The sequence below is a fragment of the Xyrauchen texanus genome, chromosome 7 (assembly GCF_025860055.1).
Source record: "Xyrauchen texanus isolate HMW12.3.18 chromosome 7, RBS_HiC_50CHRs, whole genome shotgun sequence".
Classification (NCBI taxonomy): Eukaryota; Metazoa; Chordata; class Actinopteri; order Cypriniformes; family Catostomidae; genus Xyrauchen; species Xyrauchen texanus.
In genome coordinates, this window is record NC_068282.1 from 20,978,378 (window position 1) to 21,004,141 (window position 25,764).

Below are 25,764 nucleotides of genomic sequence, written 5' to 3' on the forward strand. Positions count from 1 at the left end.
ATTTATATCAGCACCTGAAACAGCACAGAGAAAAGTGAGATTTCAGAAAATTATCCACACACTGGACAAGAGATACCAGTGATAAGTTGAACTTTTTAGAAAGAGAATTTGGAAATACCAGTCATTTAAAAAAACAATAACAACAGTTTTAGTGGTTTGAGTGAACCACACTTTTATATCCAGTTTCCTTTTCAAAAGTGTTTATACAAAGTACATGTTAAATCCTTCTTAAATGTCCCTGTTTGTTTGGGCAATCTTATTTTCATGAAAATTTGTATGTTCTTATTTATTGTTCCATTTTATTTAGGTGTAATATTGAGAAAATAACAGGTTTGCAGTAATGCAAAGATGTTATTTAATTTTTTAAATATATAATTTTCATTTGAAAACACTGCATTTAGAGTGGTTTTTGTTGCTAGTTTGTATATTTGAGTTGAGAAATACACATTTCAGCATTATCAGTAATCTATTTGTAAATGTTCCTTGATAACCAAGCAAGTTGACTCATGATACCATTTGTTTATTATATTGCAATCGCATATCGCAATATTAGGCTCAATAACCGCAATATGACATTTTCCCCAAATCGTGCAGCCCTAGTTTGCAGAATTTTTGTCCCCTCCATCTCTAACTGTACAGTGAGTCAGAATTACTTCAGTAATGACTCATGAAAATGGGAACTTGTAGTATAATATTTTTAAAACAAACCAGCATATTCATTTCACTTACAGCATGTCTGTTTGTGTAAATATGGGAATGCTTAATGTTGCCAATAATTCACCCTTCAGTGGCCGCAATGTCATGCTTCGAGGGCTGAGCAAGTGCTCATTCATTATAGTAGCAGTGTATATATGATTTCATGCATGCTGCAATGAATGTAATATCAGCCATGAATCTAAGCATGATCTGCTGATTCCAGATAATACGAACGATATTGGTTGCCGATTGATCGGTGCATCCCTACTCTCCTGCCAATACTCAACTACATTGTCTGACAGGAGACAGGTCATGTGAGCTACACTGTCTTTACTCCCAATTGTAGTTTCCATATCACATTTGCTTTCATAAAGTTAAACTTTTTTTTACTTTGTCAAGTCGCTGGACACAACAGTCCAAACAATTGCAAACAACTTGGCTCATTGAAATTTTTTTTTTACTTTGGTTGTTTTGATGCTAAAGGGTTAACCGGGCTTCAGTTATTGATAAACAGTCCTCATGTAGACTACATGTGTTTTCTGCTTTTGTTTTTGAGTTTTTATGGTGACCATAACCATACATCTTTAGTTAAGTAGCTTCACTAAGTTCTATGAAATGTTTACAGTCCTAAATGGATTGACTTACACTATCCTGTGCAGTATTGTTTACATTCAATGTGTGTACAACATGTGTATTTAGATGCATAAATCAGCCTCAGTAATGCTAACTTTGGCTAAAAAACTTTTTAGCTGACCCAGCATTTCTCATTGCCTTGCAGACGTGATTAGATTTAAGAAACTGAGGCTGTCTCCAGGAGCAGATGTCTCTGTCTCATAGCTTTGGTTATCTGGCAAAATTTTGGATACTAAGTAACTGCATGAGATAGCGTCCTTTTTCAGACGGCAGTTGCCATTGATAAGACTTGTGTCAATGGATTATGTTAGATCTCTGTTCATTGAGTTGACCATTGACCCTTCAACTGATAGTGTTTTGAGTAGGGCCCGACCGAGATGGGATTTTTGAGACAGAGACCGATTTTAGAGGGGGAAAATTCACCTATTACTGATATGGTGGCCGATATAGTTTAATTTTTAAGCTGTAATGAAAACAGACTTTTTCCATGTGGATTGTGCACTGAATATGCCCCGATATGACTATGCAAAGGTACTCAGAAGGCTGCTTGCTTAAATATTTTTTATCAAAGAATATTTTACATTATTATTATTATTATACATTATCAACAAATTTTAGAAATGAACACTGAGAAAATAAAGAATAAATAAAAATACAATAAATAGCTTAAACAAATCAGTACTGTATATTCAGTATCAGTCCAATGCTGACCACTAAAAGAGTCATTTCAAGTAAAATAATTAGTAATTAGGTGGTTAGCTAGTTAGCTATGAGCTTGTTGTCACAGAGAGCAAAAGATGGACTTTATATACTTTCCTGCAGTGCGTCACACAAACTAGGTAACAACGTATCATTAAATCAACAGACATAATCCACGACCGCACCATTGTCTGCTGAGCTGCAAACAAATTCTCAGATATTTACCTTTCAATTTGCTACATTACTGACTGCACTAACTTTTTTGTCAGGGACAGGGTTAATGTTATATTAGTTATATTGAAAAGGGAAAATGATGGGGTCATTTGTTACTAACTTTCCAATATGTATTTCACAAACTGGTTAGCAACTTACCGAAAAGACACCGCTTAACACCGCACCGCTTAACTCTGCCCTGTCTGCAGAGCCACCGTCAGTTCAGAGTCAGCTCTGTTGGAGCACGTTCTGCTGGACAAACTACGTTATGACACCAATTCTAAAGCATTGTATGTTCTGAATTTTTTTATTTTTTACATCTGTGCATATCGGTAAACTTATACGGTGATACCGATATATTGGTGAAAGGTTAATATCGGCCGACCAATATGTCGGTCGGGCACTAGTTATGATATCACTGTTGCTGCAGATGTGCTCCAGATGCATCAATAAACTTAAGGTGAACTGTGGTGCCAATGCTTCCCGAATCTTGGGTGGCGAATTGTACTGTTTGTTTTTTTACAGAGCATTGTTACAACCCCAGATCACACACAGTCATACACGCATACACACACACACACAAACGCAACACACACTACTAATGCCTGATTTTCATGCACTGTGTGTGACTAGTAGGATCCATCTGCAGAGCCACAGATCAGTGTGTTGAGTGTATAACTCTGTAGGGAACTCTATATTGAACTCTTTCTCCACTGGAGCTCGGAGATTTCAGCTCACGAGTAATGGGAAGCTTAACATAACGAACTCTTCACTAACAAAAAGAACTTCAAATATCTTTCAAAATAAAAGTCTCTGTTCAGACTGTAGTGTACACCTTTGTATGAAATCTTCAGTTTTTTGGCAATTTCAAGCATTGTGTAGCCTTCATTCCTCAAAATGATTGACTGGTGAGTTTCTAGAGAAAGCAGTTTATTTTTTTGACATTTTTTATCTAATTTTGACCTTTAGACATGCCAGTCTATTGCTTAATGTGGCAACTCAAACACAAAGACAACGTTAAGCTTAATTTATTGAACAAAATTCAACTGTGTTTGATATAAAGGCAAGTGATTTTCTAGTACCGAATTAGCAATTTAGCATAATTACTCAAGGATAAGGTGTTGGATTGATGCCTGCTGGAAATGGGGCCTGTCTAGATTTGATAAACAATTACTTTTTTAAGTTTTATATTTATTCATTTTTTGTATTTATTGCCCAAGTATTGAGATAGTATCGATACCGTGGTACCATGGCTGGTATCATACCGAAGCCACAATTTTGGGATCAGAGCAACCCTAAAATGGACATGAAACATTGTTTTGATTATATTATTAATTACGGTGTTCTGCAAGGATCGCTGTTAGAGCCAATATTGTCTTCACTATATATGTTACTGCTTAGTTTTGTGAGTTTATTAATTTTCATTTGCTATGCAGATGAACTGCAATTGTATTTGTCGTTAAATCGCAATTATGTGACTAACTTGAAGAACATTTAAATGTGTATAGCAGATGTAAAAAAATTAGATGGCAAGGTTAGACATGATACAAAGAAGATTATACATGTCTTTAATTCATATAACTCCAGTATTAGCTTCTTTGCATTGGTTACCAATTCATTTTTGGGTTGATTTTAAGATTTTATGAACTACATATAAGGCATTACATGAGTTGGTGCCAAAATATTTAGCAGAACTTTCAAGACCTTATGAAACAATTCATGAAACAATTAGATCTTCTTGTCGTGAAAGGTTGGCTGTTAAAAATGCAGATACACAACTAAAGGTGATAGAGCATTTGTAGTGAAGACTTTTTCCTACGATTAAGGAAGAGCCTGCCCTGGGATTTTAGATCCGATGAATCCGCATCAGTTTTTAACCTGTTGATATGCATTTGTTCGCACTCGGGAGTTACGTCACTCTGCTTACATTTAATATATATTTTACCATTAGGGCTGGGAAATAAAATGATATTGATATATATCACGATAAAGAAAATCCACGATAAGCTTTTGAGGAATTTTCGACGTTTACTGCATGTCGCTAAAACACAAGCAGTTTGGCTTTCTCAGGCTGCGTTTCACTGGGGTGGACGAAATCCACTCAAAGGCGCTCACAGCACGAGGAGAGAGCTTGCTCTGCACCGTTGCCAATCCTACGATCCACCTTGCGAGCATGACGCTCTGCTTTCAGAGGAATTAATTGAAATGCGCCACTCGCCAGTGGTAACGTAGGGTCAGACTGGATGAACTTGCTAATGCTGGCTACCTTGCTAACGATTAGGTTAGTCGGACACCAGATTGATTCCATCCGCACTGCAAGACTTCATGACAACGGTTGTGCCCTCTTGTCGTTTTTAGTGAAGAACGCAACAGAACAACAGTGATGTGGACAACAGCTCTGATCTTTCTGCGCTGTAATCTTGAATATTGTTCTCTGGCACCAAATACGCATCATTCTGCCTTGTCCCGCTCTGCACATGTTGCCTCTTTTCCCTGCACATGAAGCGCCACATGAGTTAACGTGGTTTCAAAGCACCTTTTAGACCATAACGTTGTTCCCTTCTAAATGTAACTTTATTAATCAGCCTGTTACGAGCCTTTAATAATAAACAAATGGAATAAACAAATCGATTTCTGTTCTAATTTTGTGAAAATTAATTAGATGTCTGGAATGGATAAGGAAAGACTTAAATTACTAGTTGGTAGACTAGTCTCTCACTTTAATGAAAATATACAAATGTTTTTTACATTTAAAAAAAAAAAAACGTTTTCTAAATTTTCTCTCGTGACACCCCTGAACCCACATTCAGCATCATTCCACAGTCACAAGGGCTTCTATACCCCATACTTGGGTATCTGAATCTAAAGAAATATAAAAAATATTTAATTTTAATGTAAAAATATTCCAACAAATACTGGACTGATGTCACTATGCTTCAGAACAAACAGATGATCTTTTAACATTCATTTTGAATAGATAAACGGTAAAATTGGTAAAAGATCCTGCAGACCCCAGAGTGTAGAGACTATTTTGACTGTTTAGAATACATTTTTTCTTCTTTTGTTCCGTCAAATAAAAAAAATTAAAAAAAGAAAGCGCAATGTTTAAATGTATATCGTGAAAACAATTTTGGCCATATCGCCCAGCCCTATTTACCGTCTGTAAATGTAAATAATGTTAACAAATTATGCATCTTTTCAAAAGTCTAAGGGTTCAACATTCATATCTAATCTCTGTCACGATAGCAATGCTCCAGAAACAGCAATTTGTTTATTTGTGCCAGGAGTACAAATGAAAACATACAGTATCAAAACGGGACTTCATACCTTTATTATGAATCGTGATCGCCAGATGAATCCAATTCGCCACACTTGGGTCAGTTGTCCATGATAAGGGTTAATTGTATAACATCCAATAGCACTTTTTGTCCATAAAAGTGAAGAATCTGAGAAATCTGATATTCTCCATTGTTTACATGAGATCTCGCCTGGAAGAATTACCTTTCGTCGTCGTTCTTCAACAAACTATGCAATCTGAGCAGCATTCATGTTGTAAAACTGTATATTATCTTATATATTAGAGTCTTATAAACAAATCGAGTTCGTCTACAAAGTCTATTTTTAAAAATGAAATATGAATTTCATTCATAATAGCCGAGCAGTGCCGTAGGAGATTGTGTTGAATTTGAGAGGAGGAGCCTTAATTTTGTACTGTACGCTTCCAGCGATTTTACAGAGATAAAAGCTTGCAGGAGCCTCATTTTTTGTTAGATCATCTTCAAATTTGAAATATAACTTCTTTGGACTTGTGGCTTTGAGAACATTGTATTTCTGGGTTGTCTTGGCACTTTTATTATTTTTTTATTTATAATTTTATTTATATGATTTTTTTTTATTATAAAAACATGTTCAGCACAAAATATTACCATTACTATAAACTTCGTATTTCTCTAACTTTAAAAAGTAACAACATAATTAATTCTGAAACTTGGGAAAACTGTGTCCATACTCCAAAGGGTCCAGTAAATAAAACCATTTAAGTTCAGGTATGTCATTTTCATGGTTTGTGCTCAAAAAGGGGGCACACATCAACATGTTAAGTCTTGTTTAAAAAAGGATTGGAGTAGACTTGCATTTATTACTATGGGAATGGGTTATGTTTTACTGTGAGTGTTTTGTGAAGCACTTTGTGCTTAATCGCTAAAAGGTGCACTCATATATACACACACACATACACACAATTATTATCATTATAGTATGTGAGAAAAAAAGACTAGAATAGTTGTACAAGAGATATTAAACTAGCTATAGGAAATCAGTTTTCTGGAATAATCAATAATTTTATAAAAATATTTTAACCCAAAATGCCACGATTGACCAGATCAGAATCAAGACATAGAATCGTATAATAAATTACATTTTCCATTCACCTTTATCTGTCAACAAATAGGTTATTGTCAAATGACAAACCTTTTCAGAGTACAATTACGCTTTCCACAAATCTATCTAGATCTAGAACCGCTCAGTTGATTTGTGGTTTTACACATTCTCTCATTGCCCTCCCTTTTCGACTCTGACCCCAAGTGTTCATGGTTACCATGGTTTTTGCACTCTGATCACTCTGACCAGTGATCTTAATTCAAAGTCATGAGCACTCAAAAATGCAAAGACAACTCCATCCAAAACACTTCATCTCTCTCACCCTCTCTTTCTCTCCACTACTACATCATGTATTTCCTTCTACACTCACATTTGTTATCTAGCCAATTCTGTTTCTTCTATTATGACAAAAGCAGGCAGAGAGAAAGGAAAGGGGGATGATTAATATTTTATATATATATGTATGGTAATGGCAATGTTCTGCTTATGGATGATAATCCCTCTTGCTTTTGTTCCTCCCGTCCCTTGAGATAAACACAGCCACTGCAAATGCATCACTGTACTGAAAGAAAGCCCTGCACAATCTCATTAAACTGTCATTACTGCATGCACCAATATTAAGCTAAATAATTTTCTTTTTACAAAACACAGACGCCATGTTTGAAAGAAAAGGAGAGGCATAAATAATAGGACGTGCTTGTCACAGCAGTATGTTTGAATAGTGAGAATGGAGAGAGAGATTGTATGTGTGTGTTTTTTTTTTTTTAATGTTTTAGGGGTATGTTTTGAGCAGAATGGCAGAGAAGGGAGTGAAGGGGTGGGGCCTTTTGGCTCCCCCATTCATATTATGCAAATACATCTGAGCTCAAGCATGCCTGATTGGCTGGCTGGATGTGTTGCTGGCTGATAGGACCGATAAAGCAACATTCAGCAGTGAGGCACTTAGTAGAGGAGTACAGAGCGTATGAGAACGGAAGATACTGAAGCCTTTATGTACAGCACCAACAAAGAAGAAATACAGCTATTTCATTGATTTGGCCACCTGCTTTTACTGGCTGTGCACTAAGAGAAGATTGTGCAAAGGAAAGATCTTAAAGACAAGATTAATGTGATTGGATTGTGACTCTTCTGTGGCCGCTCCTCCGGCAGGCAGCCCATTCACAAACAGTGGACCGCTTTAAACGCTGTGACAGGGAAAAAGATGAGGATATCTTGAGTGACACTCCTCCTGCCCCCTCCTCCTACGTGGATTGTTTATCTTGCTCTCTGCCTTATTCAGGATACCATGCTTGGCCATAGTCCAGTTCATCTGGCTGAGCTCAGGAAGCTGAATAAAGCCAGAGAGAAATGCGAAGAAAAAGCAGACAAGCAATCAGCGTGAGTGCAACGTCTCTTTGCACCTGCCACTGAATAGACAGATCTTCCAGCTTGGCTTTTGTCATCTGCCGCCTGGTGAATGAGAAAAAGAGGCCTTGCGGCAGAGGGGAATGGAATCCAGCCATGCGGCTCTGACTAGAGTTGTTGTTTGCCTTGTGCTGTCAGTGGGCAGCTACTGCTTGTTGCTCACTGTTTCTAGATAATCTGAAGAGTGTAGGCTGAAAATATTCACTGCCTACTCCCCTACCCTTCCAGTCAGCGTTTGCCTTCATACTAATAGCCACTATTGGGCTAAGACAAGTGACAAACAATTTACTTAATTTGTTGGATTAACCAATTTGGTGGACTAAAGTTTGGCTTCCTGTGGGGATTAAACTTCACTTGTTCTGTTGATTCTCTGCACTGAAGGACTACACTGGCCTGAATATTTTTCTATTTTCTTCATCTGAGGTGCCATTTATATCAGAGAATCTTTGGATACTCTGTGGCAAAGTAAAGGAGAGCCACAGGAAAGAACTCTGTTCTGCTTTCTTGAACAAGGGTTGGAAAGATGTTTTGATGATAGTGGTGGTGGAGGTCACCTGTGCTGAATGGAGGAATGAAGGAAGAGTTTCAGGGAATAGAACATTCCAGCCATTTCACACTTTTAAGGAAGAGGAGAGTTACTGAGGCTTGCTGTTCTGAAAGCTCGCTTTTCTCTGAACCACCTTAAGCAGACAGAGAACAGATAACAAGAATGTGAGCCATGTGCTGAATTGATCTCCTACTCTCAATTGACTTTTTTTTTTTCTTCTTTTTTTTTTTTTACTTTGACCCGTATTTCACAAATTTTCCATTTTCTGTTCCTGGAATACATGTTGAAAAATGTAAACTGTAAAATAAAGGACAGTATTATTTAAAATAAATATATATATATATATTATTAATTTGAAGAGATTTTTTTTTTTTTGCCAGCACTGTTACCGGCTCCCTTTGAAAAGGCTGCACTCAAGACGGTTTGTAGCATGTGGGAAAGTTGTTTAGCAGTCATTTGCTAATCTTGTAAGATGATCACATTTGTTTTTTTCTGCTGCTACTGTGAATGGGTATGACATCAGCACAGAGTAAATTTTCAGCACTAAAACTGATGAGCCAGTCAGGTTTTATCAATCTCTACCTATCATTGGTGCCTCATGGAATTCTGTTGACTCTTGGATAGAGGACTTTATCCTGTATTAGGAAAGTGTAGCAACTTCACTGAAGTCGGCATCCAGATACAAGGCAGTAGAATGGATGACTCCAGTATATTGAGGCGGAGAGGTCTCCAGGTAAGGATAAATACTTCTAGTGACTTAAAAAGCATGATCCAAAACGTCTTTATTCCATGTATATTTATGTTCTTCAGTATGAAATACTGTACTCCATCTCATTCTTAAATCTAACCAATCTTCAAATCTTTTACTAAAAGTAGTTTTTTTCTTTTATCCTATCAGTTTAATGCCCTCATATATTGAGATACTACATTGATTAATTGTAATTTTAATAATTCATTTTTAAATCTCACTCCGCAAGACTGTTTAAGCAATATGCAAAAAAGCAAATATATGATTGAAAATGGTCAAGACATAAAAAAAGTTTTTTGTCCAATTACAGCACCTAAATATACCTTCCCTTAAAGTTTATTTACATTTTAACCTAAAATGTTTATATTCCATGAGATAAAATTCATGGACATTTATTTGTCAACTCTACTTTTATTACTTCCCCTGCTGTCGCCTCTGGTTTTACTCCACTTAACTAAAATATCAGTATGTCTAGGACTGTCACGATTATAACATATGGCTGACAATTAATTGTCAAACACATAATTGCGATTATGACGATTAATTGCCTGTTTAAGGGCTCACGATTATGATGATTAATTGTTATACAAATTGTCATGCTTTTGTCAAAGGTGTATGTGTGCTTTATAAACCTTAAGAAGTCAATTATTCATATTTAATTTTTACACGATTTTAGAAGACTTTAAGAAGACTTTAAAAACGTATGAATTACGTTTAAAAATAATATTGTAAATATCATATTTTTCCAAAAACTTAAGTGTCTGTTCTCTTTTTGGTCAAACTTAGTCTTGGTCCATTTTGCATTTACGCTGTTGTTGTTGTTGTTGAAATCCAGCCAACCATATATATATATTATATTATATTAATTATATTATGCAATAGTAAAATGTTTATATCCAAAATTCTATTCTATTTCACACATTACTGAAACATTGTTTCACATAAGTGCTGCAACTAATGATTATTTTGATAATCGACTAATCTACCGATTAGTAGAGCGATTATTGAACTATTCAGTCGATTATTGGGAAGATTATTCATTAACTCTTAACTGATTTTTCAGCTTGTTCCTTGACTTAATAGGTTGTAATAAACGTACTTACTAATTATAAAGAGGACAAAATCATCTTTTAGAAATACCTCTAAATGACATTCATTGAATTAAAGGGGAAAAAACCAACTTTTTATTAATTTTAATTCAGTAAAAAAAATCAGTGCAAAAAATCATATTGTAATCAAGTGTTTTTGTCTTGTTTTCCATTTATAAATATCTACAAATCCTTAAAACAAGATACATGTACCTGAGAAACAACATATATTTAGACTTGATTTCAGAGAATGTATCTTGAATATAAGTGAATTTTGTATACAAGTGTATTTTTTCACTTTCACTTTCACATTCATCTGTGAAAGTAGTAATTCAGTGCAGTAGTCAAAATATACTTCTATTCAAGATCTGTTCTCTGAAAGCAAGTGTATATATATTATATGTTGCTTCAGGTAAATGTATTTTGTTTTAAGGATTTTTTATATAAAAATATTTAATATTATATTCAATATTCTCCGACAACAAATTTGTCTTCAGCAGTATAGCTCCTAAAGTAAATGTACTTTATTTTAAAGGAGTTTTGGATATTTATATTGGAAAACAAGCCAAAACAACAACAAATCAAAAAAGTATTTAGTTGCAGTGTAGATGATGGGCGAAGACCACCATCTCACCTTTTTGTTCACATCGATCCATCTTTAACTCTCAAAAAACAAACTCTTCTTAATTGAGCTGCATGTCGCTGATTTTCCTCACAATAATATACACACCGCAACACATATATGTTATGATTCACTTTGTAGCGAGCCATCACATTATAATCTGGAGCAAGCATGTGCAAGGGACAAGCATGGTGAGGTGTTTCTTTTAAAGAAGCTCTGACATATACGTTTTGATTCAGTGGAACGGCAGCTCCGGTATGTTTTTTTTTTTTTTTTTAATTTCCTCATACTTTGCTACATCACCTGAAGCTGTTTGGAATGTTTGAAGTGTGTCTGGACTGAAAGCTGTGTCTTCTTCCTCTCCTTAGTTAGGCACGAGCTGCAGTGCTACTCTCGTGCGCCATCATTAGAAGAAAGACCTTTTGAGGTTCTGTGTTTCTTCATTCTATCATCTCTGGCATGATACAGGGCTCCTCTCATTAACACTGCGTGTATGAACCCGTAGCAACAAATTACATTTGCCATTACACTATATTTAAATTAAAGTGAAACCAGAGCACTTTGCATTCACTAAAATCCCCCTTTATTTTCATGGGAGTTTGGTGCAAACCACCGCAGACAGCAGGTGCATCAGCGCTTCAATCATGGTCCTTAAGCATTAATCTTCACGTGCTCTTCAGGAGCTGCACTCAGTTTGATTGGAATTTAAAGTGCACAATATTCACAGTTATCTCAAATAATCGCAGTTTAATCAAATAACCGCAAATGTAAAGTTAAAAATTAAGATGATTATTTAATAATCGCAACAGGCCCAAGTATTTCTCAATTATGTATCTAATAAGTCATGATAATATCATGACATTGTGCTTTCCTGCACAGTTTTTTTTATTGTTGCTGTAATTTTTCAGCACTCTTATAAACTTTAAAGCACTGTAGAAAGCAAAGAAACCTGCCTTGGGAACAATAAAGTAACCGTTTTGTCAACAAATGTGAACTTCTAAATGTGTGAATGCATGGCTCTTACTGATGACACATTGCAGTACTCTGGGAAGGATTTTAAATTAATTCGTAGCTGAAAACAGCATTTATTGTAGCAGCGGCAGATGCAGTTTATCACATCTGCTTGTCTGTCCCTCATTCCTCAAATTATTTGATTACCAGCTGGCCCAACTCTTTTCCATTTGAATATTTATAAAAACTGTCAGTTGTCATCATGATACAGTGCTTTACATTACTACAGACTTTCTGTTTGTGGCCTTTCTTTTAAAGATTGAATCATATACAGAGATAATTGGAAAGATAAAGAGTGTTTTAGATTTGTTTTTAAATAACTCAATACTAGGAGTTTTGAGCAGGAATTTAACCAGTGAAGCATGAATTCGCCCTCCCTTGCTTGTCACCCTCTCATCAAGGGGCCAACTCAACTCTTTGTTGGTTCAGTTATCATCCACATACCAGTGGTGGCTGCTGGTCTTTCAAAGAGGGGAAGCTCATTTTCGGCCTACATTATAAACTTATTTACCCTATTTTTTGCACTAAATCAATCTTAGGAGTTGATCTGCCCTGCTGTTTAATTCTAATTTTTCCCTCGTGAGGAACACTTTCAAATGGCTTCACCAAAATCAGGTCGACAATATTAGCACCGTCTGCCATCGTGCGCAGTTTCACCCGTACAACGCTAGCCTAGCCTACTGTATGAATGAACGAACGAACGAACGCTCTAAAACAAAATATATTAAACTTGGTAAAACTGAAACAAGGAATGTGGTGTATAATTGTGTGAAATGTATTATGCAAATTGACTAGCAATTTCAGCCAAACAAATATAAAGAAATAGGTTGCAGCAGTTTGTCTTTCGACTACACTTGAGAAATCCGCGATGGGACTGAGCGTGAAATAGCTTCAGTGACTTCTTATAGTACAGATTCAGCTGTCAATCAAAAGGAGATGCAGTCTTTCAACAGATCCTCCAATCATCACGCGGAAGCCCGCAGTCCGGGCCAGCCCACTCCTCATTCATCCCCAGAGACGCTGAGCGTCTGTGGGCGGACATAATCGCAGCATTTATCCAATGACCGTCTATTTTCGAGCACTGAAAAAACTGTTCAGAGCAGCCACATTGAAGTCAATGGATGCTCGGCTTCAACAGGGAAATGCACTGACGCTACGGGAATGTATGAGAAGTAAATCGAGTCAGCCGACCTGCTATATGTAATGTAGCTGATTCTGAACAAACTCGTCTTCGAGATGAACGTGTTCTAACGCATTTTTAGTCAATAAATTGTTTACACAATAGTACATATTTGACCATTATTTTTTTGACATTATAGGGGAAGCTGAGCTTCCCTTGCAGTCTTAAAGAAATCCCCACTGCCACATACCTTCCCCCAGTGTGACTAGAACAGTACATTCAGGCTGCAACTCACCTCACCTCACACAACACAAACACTTGCTTGTGTATATATATTATACATCACAATATCTTTGTAAAAATGAGTGGACAAAATATGCTTCATCCAGATGTATTTTTCAGTCATCCATACAAAACCTACCTCGCCAATAGAGTTGAACAACAGAAAATGAACACAGCGGAGTTCAATTCAAATTATGTACAAAATATGGTAATTGTAAGTGTATTATGACAGGATTTATTTGCTTCTTTTTATGGAGTTTGACAGACATGCAAGAAAGACTGCACTGCCATTTACAATTGTCAACTCTGCAAAATATATCAAAAGCTCCTTTTAGACCCCAGTCACAATTGTAACCTGTGGGATGACAGTGTAGATAACCTGCAGGGTACCAGCAATGTCTCCAACTTCTGCTTTGGCTAGTGCACCAAACAGAGACACTGTGACAAAACCTTAATCAGTACGGCCGCTCCCTATATGCATATTACGCCGGGGAGGCTAGCAGTCATGGCGAAGAAGTTGTAACGTTGGATATAACTTTACGTAGATAAGGTTAATAAGCAATTTTATCACAGTAAAATCATGTTCAAATTAATCATGTTTACATCGTGTGACTTTAAAAACAGTAGGTATTTTAAAGTTTTTGGACTGGCCCCATTCACTTCCATTGTATTTGCTGTATTTAGGTACTTGCTGTAATCAGCATTATGCCACAAATGCTGTCTATTGAGCTTGACTTGTATTAAACCCAGAACATTCCTTTTTTTGCAGCATCAAACAAATGTAAGGAGGTATTGCGTATCACATATCAATATATTGAGAATCAATGTTATGCCATAGAAACAAAGTGATACTGTATCTTCAAAATGCACTATATGATTCAAGCTGCTATTTGAGAAGCTTTTTGATTGTGTTATTTAGTAGCCTGTCCCCAGGGCCTTTAGTGGGGAAGATAAGATTTTAGTAAACTGTATGAAACGAGAAATGACAAGGTCTTGCTATAGTTTAGACAATACTTAAACGGCTCTTGTGAATTGGAGCAGTGTAAGATTGCAGTGAAATGTCCTTCACTGGCAAGCCATTTCATTGTTGAAATAGTGCTGTACCCGAGAGGAGTGCGGCTCCTGATGCTGTTAGTACTTTTGTGTTTTTAATGTGAAGCGACAAGAGCAGTACATACATGGCTTGTTTCCATTGTTGTTAATAGTGTGGTTTTTAAGGCACTTCACTGTTCTTTCACTCTGTCCCTATCTTGCTTTGTGCTTGCGTATCTGTGTTTTTGCCCATGGGCTGTGGAGCTTTATGAGGTTGTGGTGATCTCTGTGTTGTGTCTGTTCACTGAACTGTGCATTGGGGGTTTTGTGTCTGTCAATCCACCGTAGGCCTTTCTGTCTACCAGAGCTGGACTGGAGATGAAACAGCAGGCTTATACGGCTACCTACTGTAACATCTAATTTAACTTAATATCCTGTTTCTGCAATCACTCAGCAGAATCTGAACATAACTTTGACTACATTCACACAGCAACAGAATATGGTTGTCAGTCCTGTTTTAGATCACTAAATACAGTTATGTACACACAGTTCGGTTACAAACAAGTGACAATCACATTATGTAACCAAACAGGCTCCTTTAAAGATGAAGTGTCTAAACTCTCCCACTTAGATTACCAAATTAAATATCAAAAATAATTATTGTTTTCTTACAGCTTACTCGAATAAAATCTGTCATTGGTTTCACAAACAGATTTGTTGTCTTACCACTGTAGCTTCTCCAATCAGTTTTGTGGTCTGGTCACAACGCAAATGCTGTGCTCTACGCTCATTCGGTTAATGAACATGTAACAGATCACCAAATTAAATAGCAAAAATATTTATTATTTTCTTACCGCTTGCTCGAATACGATCTGTCATTGGTTTCACAAATATATTGTTTGTCTTACCGCCGTAGTTTCTCCAGTCAGTTTTGTGGTCTTGTATACACTCATTCTGTTAATGAACATGTAACAGATTAACTCGCAGACTTGTCAAGTAAATAGTGTTGTGTTCATTTTAAAGACTTAAGACTATTCTTTGTCACCATCTTTATATTTACTTTCATCAATGTCACTGTGGTTACAGGCATTATTCAGGGCTATTTGTTCATACCAGTCTTACTCCTGTAAGTTGTTGTATGAACAGGACATGTCGAGAGTTACCCCTTTTATTGAATACAGTTGTCAATCCAAGTCAGTCAACACACTCACAAAAAACATAGAACTAATACACAGCTTCAACTGGTGCTCTTTGAGATCTATACTTTCTACGGATTTATTGACTGATTGCTGATGAATAGGTCATTATGACTTTAAGCCATGCTTCCCCTTAATGCTCTAAAGTGGTCTGGGTTCTTAGTCACATGGGGTCTGGACCCACTATGGCTGCCCAATTCGAAACTCTGTGTCCATGAAAGCCACATTTGGTGGAACCTTGGAGGTTAAAAGCTGAGGTTAAACTAAATCTCCGTAATACCTCTGAGTGGTCCCTTGAGGCCCTCAATGCCTTTTCCTCAATGTCAGTGGTCATCCACATGCCCCTGACAATCAAACACTTGGTGTACTTGACATGGAATCATTCATACATAAAAATGATGCCACTGTGTGACATGGTATGTCTGTTAATTAAGACTTTTCAGGCTTATTCCCATAATTTTCCAGTAAGAGGTGTATTATTAATTGCTTCATTCAGTCTTTTTTTTTCCTACACTAACCAACTTAATAGTTTAAGTTTATGGAGAAATTGTTCAAATTTCATGATTATTTTTTGCTTCCTCTACGTTTTTATTTCCTTAGAAAAATCTTAATATGTCCAAGGGATAGTCATGGGTACCCAATCACTCGGAAGTGATAGCATTACCAGTCAAGAAAATACAATTCATTCATTCATTCAATTTTATGGAATTGTCTCAATTGAATCAATTTAAATTGATTAAAATGTTTATTAAAACTTTAAAATTCCATGATTTGCCAATTAATGAATCACATATAATCATTATTTACTGAGAAAGGCCACCAAATAAGATAATTTAGTACATAATAATTAAAATGATAATAAATATAATAATATATAATCGGTACCATAATTCAGAAAATTTTAATGCATTAGATGATATACATATTTTGTGGTAGCAGTCAAGTAAAGATTTTAGACAAAACAAAAATAGGTTTAAAAAGTCAAATGTAGTTTAAAACTTTGAAAACATTTCTCGGATGCCCTACATTTGGCTGTGCTTGGTCCATCTGTTATTGAGTGCCAGAGCATGTCATCAGTGAAAGATTCGGCTGCCTGCTCAGTTTGCGTAGACCATTTTCATACACTAACCTTTAAACTCATCAACGTCACTGTTATTTCTTGAAGAAGTAGGCCTACAAATATGGTTGTAACTTTGGACTGCAATCTACTGCGCCTCATCAGCTTAACCTGTGTGAGTGTATGTGTGTGATACCTGTGCCTTTCCAGACCATGACCGGCTTCAGTAAATATTATAATATTAATCATATTATATCACCCTCTTGTGGTCTCCTAACACTATAAATCCAGACTGTAAACCAGAGGCCAACTGAATGAATTGGAAAGCATGCAAATTAGGCTTCTAATTTTAATACATCAATGCCTCAAAAATATATAGTTAAGATAACTTGCCAATCAATAAATTATATATTGATATTTTATGACATCCCTAATTATAACCTACAACCTTCATCATAGTATGCGTTCTTGCTTTCAAATACAGCTAGACAGAATGCAACTGCATGTTGGGGTTCCAAGTAATTGCCTGATTTACATGTCAAGTACTTCAGCATTAGAATTGACCAAAATTCACATCCCTTAATATATCCTTCCTTTCAAACCAGCAAGGCTCATGAGTTCATGGATTAAATGTGGAATTTCATCTGTAGAGAAAGTGAAACAATAGCCTCTCTGTGAGAACTGGAAGCTGATTAAACCATGTTGGCTCATCTCCGTTATCTGTGTTGATGTTGCAGGCTTGATTTACCTCATGATTTCTCAGATGAATGCATCTATAGATGTGATGACACACTGATGGACACCACTTCATTGTTTTGTCTTTGTTGTGAAGATTTCATTAAGATGTACATAAGCTTTTCAACTCTCATAAGTTAACTAGTTTGTTTGTGTAGCTTAGCACAAAGTTCATAATGAAATCTCTTTGCTGATTTATACTTTCCATCTGTAGTAGATTAGTGCATATAAATATGTTGACTGAATTGGTTTTAAGCAGTTAATTGATAAATTACACACTTTGTTCAAGTTTTAACAATGGGGATACAGGTCTCAATAGCTCTGTTGTTTTTGTTGATGAGCTGGAGATAGAGTTGCAGAGCATCAGAGCCTTTGGTCTTCAGGTGCAGATGAGCTGTGGAGGAGTGGAGTGAAAAGGTGCCGCTGGGCTTTTCATCTTTGTGTTTCACCCATTTCCTGACCGGTTGGAGGGTTAAATTGTTCTTATGCACTAGTGTGTTTGTAGCTGAGAATTTCTGACATTGGGAGATTGTACCTGCAGGCTGTGTGGAATCGGCAAAAAAAAAAGGGAGGAGGTGATGGAGAGGGTGCAGCTTTTGGGAATAAGCTATTTAGGTGGTAGTTCAGCTTGTAATGGGTTATTATTTTTTTTTTACTCCCATTGCTTTTTTTTATTAACCACATACATATGTCTGGTCCAGTGACCCACTTTATATTCATCCTTTTTTTAACTGCTTATCCCGATGAGCTCTTGTCTCCTCTACCTTCTTACTGGATCAGCATATTTTTATTGAGTGTCCTTTAGGGTTGCCACAAATATCTAAATATTATTAAGAAGTTAGAAATAGCAGGGCAATTTACATTTTAATGTATTATCTTACAATAAGTAGGAGAAACTTTTTTTTGTGTTTTTTTTTTTTGTTAATTTTTTAAGTTCTTTTGACATTGCTATTGTCCTCCACAACTTTTTCAGCTCTCATTGAATTCCAATTCATGGAATAGCCTTACTACATTCCTTGTGATAGGGTTGATATTTTTCTCATTTCCAATATGAAAATGGCCCTTAATGTCAGTTTATTCTTTCAAAATGAGAGAGTAGATGTTCCTGCCCATCAGTGAAGGCCATCCATGTGTAAAACAATCCCCTGGTGCTGTTTTTGTATATTCCCTAGCATGTGGAAAACTACAGATAATAATTCATATCCCCCCCCTGGTTCCAACTTTCTTCCAGACTATTACATTTTTTAACATGTCTTCTAGCATTCTACCAATTTTGAGGCAAAACATTCTAATTCAGCAAGGAATTATCATATTGGGGCTGTGCAAGCAAAAACAGCAGTGCACCAAGTAATCTTCTTTTACATTAGAAGATTAAAAGTTGTCAGAATGGGTTCAAGGCATCTCAATCAGACACAAATATTTTAAAGAGTGAATATGGTAAAGGACTGGTGTTTAAGGTATATGCTGTGTGCAAACGTTTCTGGCCTGATCCAGGATACTGCCAGCAGACAGTGGTGAGAACAGAAGGCCATTAGCCTGCAGGCACTCTGTGAGTTGGTACGGAGTCAGACTGAAGCATTCTCAATGAATTGATACAGGCTTGCTCTTAGGCTGGGCAGGTAAGATATGGTAAGGGACCATGTTCATAGTAGCCTAAATCAATATATTTGAAGTAGGGCTGCACAATTAATCAAAATAAAATCGAAACCGCGACATGACCTTGTGCGATTATTAAATTGCAAAGGGCTGCGATTTAATTAAATAAATAAATAGCCTGCTCCCTTCAAAGTTTATTTGCGCTGCTCCGTCCAGTCTATATTCATTTAGAGCATTGTTACAGTTTTTTCAGAGCAGTTCTGTGCTCCACAACTCCCTCTCATGCTTGGAGTAACAGAAGTGCTGTGAGTTCGGTTCCGTTTGCTTACGTTCGCTAAACGCTTTATTTAAATTAAACTGGCGCATCCTGCGTGAAGCATTTTTTAGTATTATCTGCGGCAGCAAGGCCACCAAATAAGATAATTTAGTACATAATAATGTCCGCAAGGCACATGTTTCATAATAATAATGCAGAATACAAGATAGGGTATAATTCATACATCTTAATTAAATGACTGCTGAGCAAACAGCATTAACAGTAACAACTGCAGAGTCCAGAAACTTCTCTTCCTCCAGTCTCCTGTCATTTATTACACTCCCCGCGGAAACGAGTGAAAGCGGAATTAATATTACTAACATCCAACAAAATGAAAAGGAAGGAACATACATATAATAAATCTATATGAAATATTTAGTTACTATAATATAATGCATTGCTAAATTAAATATAATAAAATAATGAATAAAAATAATTAAATGGTGACAAACTATTCAAAATTTTCACTTTAAATTTAAATACACAAATGGGTTATCAGTTCAACTTCAGTTTGACATTAAGCCTCATTCTTTAGGACTATCTTATATACAGTAAAAAATAGTTTGTATAAGGCTACTAGTTTTTAAGGCCTAGAATAAAGAGTAGCATTTATATTTTGTGTGTACTGAATTATTCAATCAACAAACATTATTTTTGACAGCATAAACTAGACAACAACAATGGTTTTACCAACATGGAAATTCAGTTAACAGTGACATTGAGCAGAAACCTTACATATAACCAGTTTTGACATGGCTGCTGATAAAAAGTTAAATGATCAGCATCGACTGATGAGATTAAAAACAAATTGGAGATCGGTATCGGATGTTAAAATCCTGATCGGAGCATCCCAAATATTCAAGTAGACTGTGTTTCAAAAACTAATTATAGTGTTTATTGGGCTGAGAACCTATCACAAAATGGAAAAAAAAAAGGTACACGGTGGATAGTACATTTGAATATGAAGAAGACTTTGTTTCACTGTTTATATATATATTTTTTTGTGGTTGAACTGAAAAAAGGTCTCAGTTTGGAGGCCTCATGTGTGAAATCCCCAGTAGCCTTTTTGAAGTTGAACATGTGGAAAATATTACAATCATAATCGCAGTTCAAATAATCGCAGTATGACTTTTTGTCCAAATCGTGCAGCCCTAATTTGAAGTCTATTGTTATTTTTTTTTTACAGTGCTTCAAAGCACAGTATTGATATTCCTCAAACATTCTGGTTAGGGTTTTGTTTTTAACCCTTAACCCTCAGTATTAAACTTGTGTGCAATAATTCAGCTTTAACGGCTTGACCTACAGACTCCATTTAAACATACTTTTGTGTGTAATTTGAGACTTTGGTTTGTTTTTTGTAGACTTTATACTTTTAAGAATACTTGCTACACTTTAACATCAACACCACAGACATCTATATAGAAAACGCTAGAACGGAAGTTCAAAGATAGTATTTTCAAGATGGCTGTGCATTAGCTTCTCTGGCACATATGGTGAATAGTGTTTGTCTTTTCAAAAATTCCTCATCACAACTTCGGTAAAGTGTAAGCGTTAGGGTAAATTAAAGGGGGTCGCACACCGGACACATCTGGCAGATGACATGGCGCGTCCTAAAGTTTGTAACAATTATTTTCTACAAAAGGTACACGCACACCACCAGCTTCAACACTCATTGCCATGGAACGCAACTCGCATAATTTCCCATTAAATTCTACCCAAATCATTATCAAATGACAAAGATTATTTACTCTAGCCATCACTGAATTATATATTATTTATATGTATCTTTCATACATTCTATACAATGTATTTTCAATTAACTATGTCATTTTGTGGTTTGACAGTTTGAATGAAAGCCCTATTCAAGGCTACATACAGAGAAATGGCATAATAATTTTTTTTCTAATAGTTCAGTTTGTGCAGTACACCAGTTTCATACACTAACCTGCAAACTCATCAATGTCACTTTGCTCATTCTTGATGTACAAAAACCTTTGTAACTTTAGACTACCTTCTGCTGCACCGCATCAGCTCGTGCTTGGAAATATGTTACCGGTGCTTTACTTACCTGCAACCCGGCTTCCATAAATATTATATTACCCTCTTGTGGTCTCCCAACAGAATTATGCCACACTATTAAACGGAAGGACTAGAGTGAATTTGAAAGCACGAAAATTAGGCTTCTAATTTAAATGTTGGCTAACTTTAATATATATAGAGATGCCTCAAAAATATATAGATAAAATAATGCTAATCAATATATCAGTATTGTATGATATCCCTACTTTTAAGGAAATTTGAGATTGAAGGTTGAAAATCTCCCATTGACTTGCATTGGTTGAATGTTCAGCATTCAAAATATAACTGACCGCAATGTTATTTTGAAAACTGAATTGCTATTTGTTGAATGGAATTACTGAATTGTTCTCACATGTTTTTCAGGATTTAAAGTCATATTTAATATTAAAAATGCAACTTTAAAAACTGAAAAAACAATGCCAGGAATTAGTGGATTATTTGAACCTCAAATGGTCCAAATTATTTCCAACACAATGAAACACCCCTCACATATGTATCTATCTAATCTAATCACACCCTCAGTTCTCTTTATGTCTCTCTCAGTCGGATCCTAGCTAGAGGAATGACTGCAACTTCACGATCACTGATGCAGCACTGGAAAGCATTGTATTTTCACACATTGGAATATATAGTCATGGCTATTGATTGGCTAAATAACTCTTGACCGCACTCTGACCAGAACAGCCGCTTACCTAGAAGTCAGCATTTTCTGATGGCTCAGCAATGTTTTAGACAAGGCATTAGTCTATTTCCCACACAGCCACAGTACAACAGATTTGCATTGTATTTATTTATTTCGTTTTTACCATTTAATGCTGTGGCATTCAGTACTATCACAATTAAAGGATGTAAAAGACTTGGGATGCACTAAAAATCACCTTTCAGCATTAAAATAATCATATCCTTTTCCATTTATTAATTTGGCAGACTCTTTTATCAAAAGCGACTTACAAAAGAGGCAAAAGCCATTACTGTAAAGCCGTTTCTTTAAACCAAATCTGGCTAAAACTTATTAACAAACCTGGACTTCAGAATAGTAGACCAAGACAATGTTGTGTACATTTCCCAGTTCATAATGCTTCTGCTTTGGGTAGTGAGGCAGGGCTGTCAGCCCTCCTGTCAAAGAATTAGATAAATGCATTACGAGCACACTTGGAGACCAATGTGGGAGCATGAGCTCATTGTTTTAGACTGACTAGAGAAGGAGGGATGAAGGAGAGAAGGGAAAATGCTAGAGAGTGTACTCAGCTGCCAGGGTTAGAAACGCACACACAAACACACAAAACCCAGACTTGGATTGGTGACTTCCTTGCAGACAGTATTACTTAGCGGTAATGAATCCTGCTCTTTGAGCAGGCCTAATCAATGTTGTCCCCCTTGTCTTTGAAATAAGACATTAAGATTGACAGAAAAAGACATTCAATCAATGACAAATTGATTAAAAATCCTGTTTCAAGATTAATCACAGATCAGAAACAATGGAAAGTCAGAGATTTAAAGTCAATATTCACAAACTATTGTACTCCCGTAATGTGACATACATTTCCGATTGAAAGATAAGGAGAAACAAATGTAGGGCAAGACTTGATTTTATCTGTGGGGTTAATTAATTGTAGCATGATTATATCAGAATGGAGCCAATGTTTTTAATCCATTGTGTAGGATTTTTCCCCTCAACCCACTTTTGAGGAGGCTTTTTGACGTGGAGGGTGAAGGTCAAGTTCACTCTCAAGAGCATCTTGACATATCTCTGTAGTACGTGTGTGTGTGTATTACATATATATATATATATATATATATATATAACAAGATATGTAACATATCTTTTTTTTTTTTTAACAATTGTTATTATTATTATTATTAGGGCTGGGTATCGATACAGATTTCCTGATTTGGGTCGATTCCGATTCACTAACTGTCATTTTTACTCTATAGGACACGATTTGATTTCTGTTTGATTTATATTTCAGCTATAATGTTAATTATTATCACATATGAAATATCAAATATCTCTCAGCTAACGCTGTAAATTTAGAGGGCGAGGGATCCATCTAACTTAGTAAATTATGAAAATACTTATTTAATAAAATTAAGAACAGGGCCTCAACTGTGCTGTACAATTGCTATTTATTTAACAGAAATAATAATAAATCTTAAATACAATTTTAAGTAAAAGTAAAATATTGTTTTGGGGATTTTAAGAATCGACATCAGAATCATTCAAATGAAGATCACTATTAATTGGAAAATCAATATTTTTAACCAGTTCTAACTAATATTGCTGTTATCTTTATTTACATTACAGCATACTGGGATTAAATTAGTGTGTTAATTGTTGGCAGGATTTTAAAAAAGGCAGCCTTACCTACAACAGTAGCAACAATGCCTTAGTAACAGTGTTTTGCTTTTAGTTGGGTAGTTTCAAAGCTAAAACAGAGACTATTTAGACACGGCTTCACTATTGCTTTAGCAAAGTGGAGAGCCACAGCCTGTTGGCCTATTAATATTGTGGAGGATGAAGGCTTACAAAATTGAATAACTATTGCAATGAATATGCAGCCTGTAAGGGCTTTTTTTTATTTTTATTAGTCAACCTCCCACTTGGGAAAAGTTTAATATGCCATTTTGCATTATACCATGGAATGCTTTGTTTGGAAAATGTTTATAAACATTATTGTTACATAAGATGTTCATGTTCTTGTATGAGTATGAACTCTTGTTGGAAAGGTAGTATATATTGAGTCAAATTTCAGCACTTTAAAAATCTGTTATTAATCGTAATTAAATATTTTAATCGACAGACAGCACTAAAAATGTGTTAGATTATAATACAATCTGAAATAAAAGTTGTGAATTGAAGTTTTTCCCTTTCATAAACTTGAATCATGGATCCCAAAATTTTTTGTTTTAATTAAAAGGTTAGCACATATATTTAGTAAGTGAGTCAAAATTAAGTCTATTGTTCATGAATTTCTAGTGTAGCAGTAAAGTTTGTCTATTAAGTTGGCCTTTAATGCTTTTTTTGCTTGAAAAATAGAGAATGCCAGAAGTGTAGTGTCTACACTACAGCCCGCCTACACTTGGCTGTAGGCTAAATACTGTTTCCAAACACTGATTCACAGAAACAACACATTTGAACAAACGAGCACACTGCCCCTCTTTCTCTTCAATTCTTTATTACCAGGAAAATTATTTTTGGGAACTAACACTTCTCTCCCAAAGGAAACTACAAAACCATGACATGTCTCTTTCGCTTCTCTTTCTTTTTCTTTTGTCTGGCAGTAAAGATGGCTCTGGTCTCTGCTGTAGCACCTCTCTTAGTTAATCAAATGCACAGCAAAATAGCAGTATGTTGGGAGTGTGAGTGTCTGTTTGCGCAGTTGGGGGCGGTTTTTGATCATCTGCCTCTCGTGTGGTGTCCTCCCTGGGGAGCCAGACCTCCATCTACACTCACATAGCCATTTCTCCTTCAGCTCTCAGTAATGAGCACCATCGCTTCTTTTGTCTCTCTGTGGTTCTGGTGCTCTTCTGCTGGCCATAGCGTTTTCATGGGCTCCTTGCCTATATGGCTCTGTGCGTCTCCTTTTTTTTACACTTTCTATTTTTGTACTCTTTGTTTGGAGCTGCTTGCTGGCTTTTATTTCTGTCGGGTGTGGCATGTTGCAATCTTATATTTGTTTTATCCAGACAATAATTTCCAAATAAAATCCATTTATTTTTTCCTCATTATATTTTAATTTCCTTCTAGGATATAATTTTCATGTCGTGTTTAACCCTTTAAGCCCGGATTGGGCCACAAGAAACAAAATGCATATTATCAAAATGTTAATAACTACAGTTTTGACCAACACAAAAATGGTATAATTTTAAATCTTAGAAACTCTGCTTAACAATCCATGTAGGCATTATGACCATGACCATTATGACGCATTTTGGCTTATAACTTAACGAAAATAAACAGAGCATATAATAATCCATACCATTACTTACAAGAGGCGATTATCTTTAAAATGAGATTGCTATCTGGCTACAAACATGTTAGATTTCCTGGATCAGATGATGTCATCAGAAATGCTGTGGTGTGTGGAATGCTAACCCAATCTGATTGGGTTTAGATTGCTCCAACCAGTGGTGATAGTCCTCCAAGTTAGGGCAGAGAGTCATGTGATCAATCACTCTACATTGGCCACCAGGAAATGGCACCAAATACATGACACAGACTCAATGATGACAAATATGGCACAGAATGCAACTCATTCTGTGAAATCTCAATAAAATCATGTCTGCATGCTTTGCAAACCTTTAGTCAT

The 25,764-nt window shown here is 35.9% G+C and overlaps 1 protein-coding gene across 5 annotated transcripts in view; it reads left to right on the plus strand.

The window, feature by feature from the left end:
* Positions 1–25,764, plus strand: part of LOC127646275 (microtubule-associated serine/threonine-protein kinase 2-like) — a 213,360-nt gene that overhangs the window by 87,843 nt on the left and 99,753 nt on the right. The window contains exon 1 of one of the 5 annotated variants that reach the window (XM_052129785.1): positions 8,908–9,305. The exons of the other annotated variants lie outside the window; for them this stretch is intronic. Within the exon in view, the coding sequence (XP_051985745.1) occupies positions 9,267–9,305 (39 nt within the window). The 5' untranslated portion in view covers positions 8,908–9,266. Of the gene's footprint in view, positions 1–8,907; positions 9,306–25,764 lie in introns of those variants that run through there. 5 annotated transcript variants of the gene reach the window in all.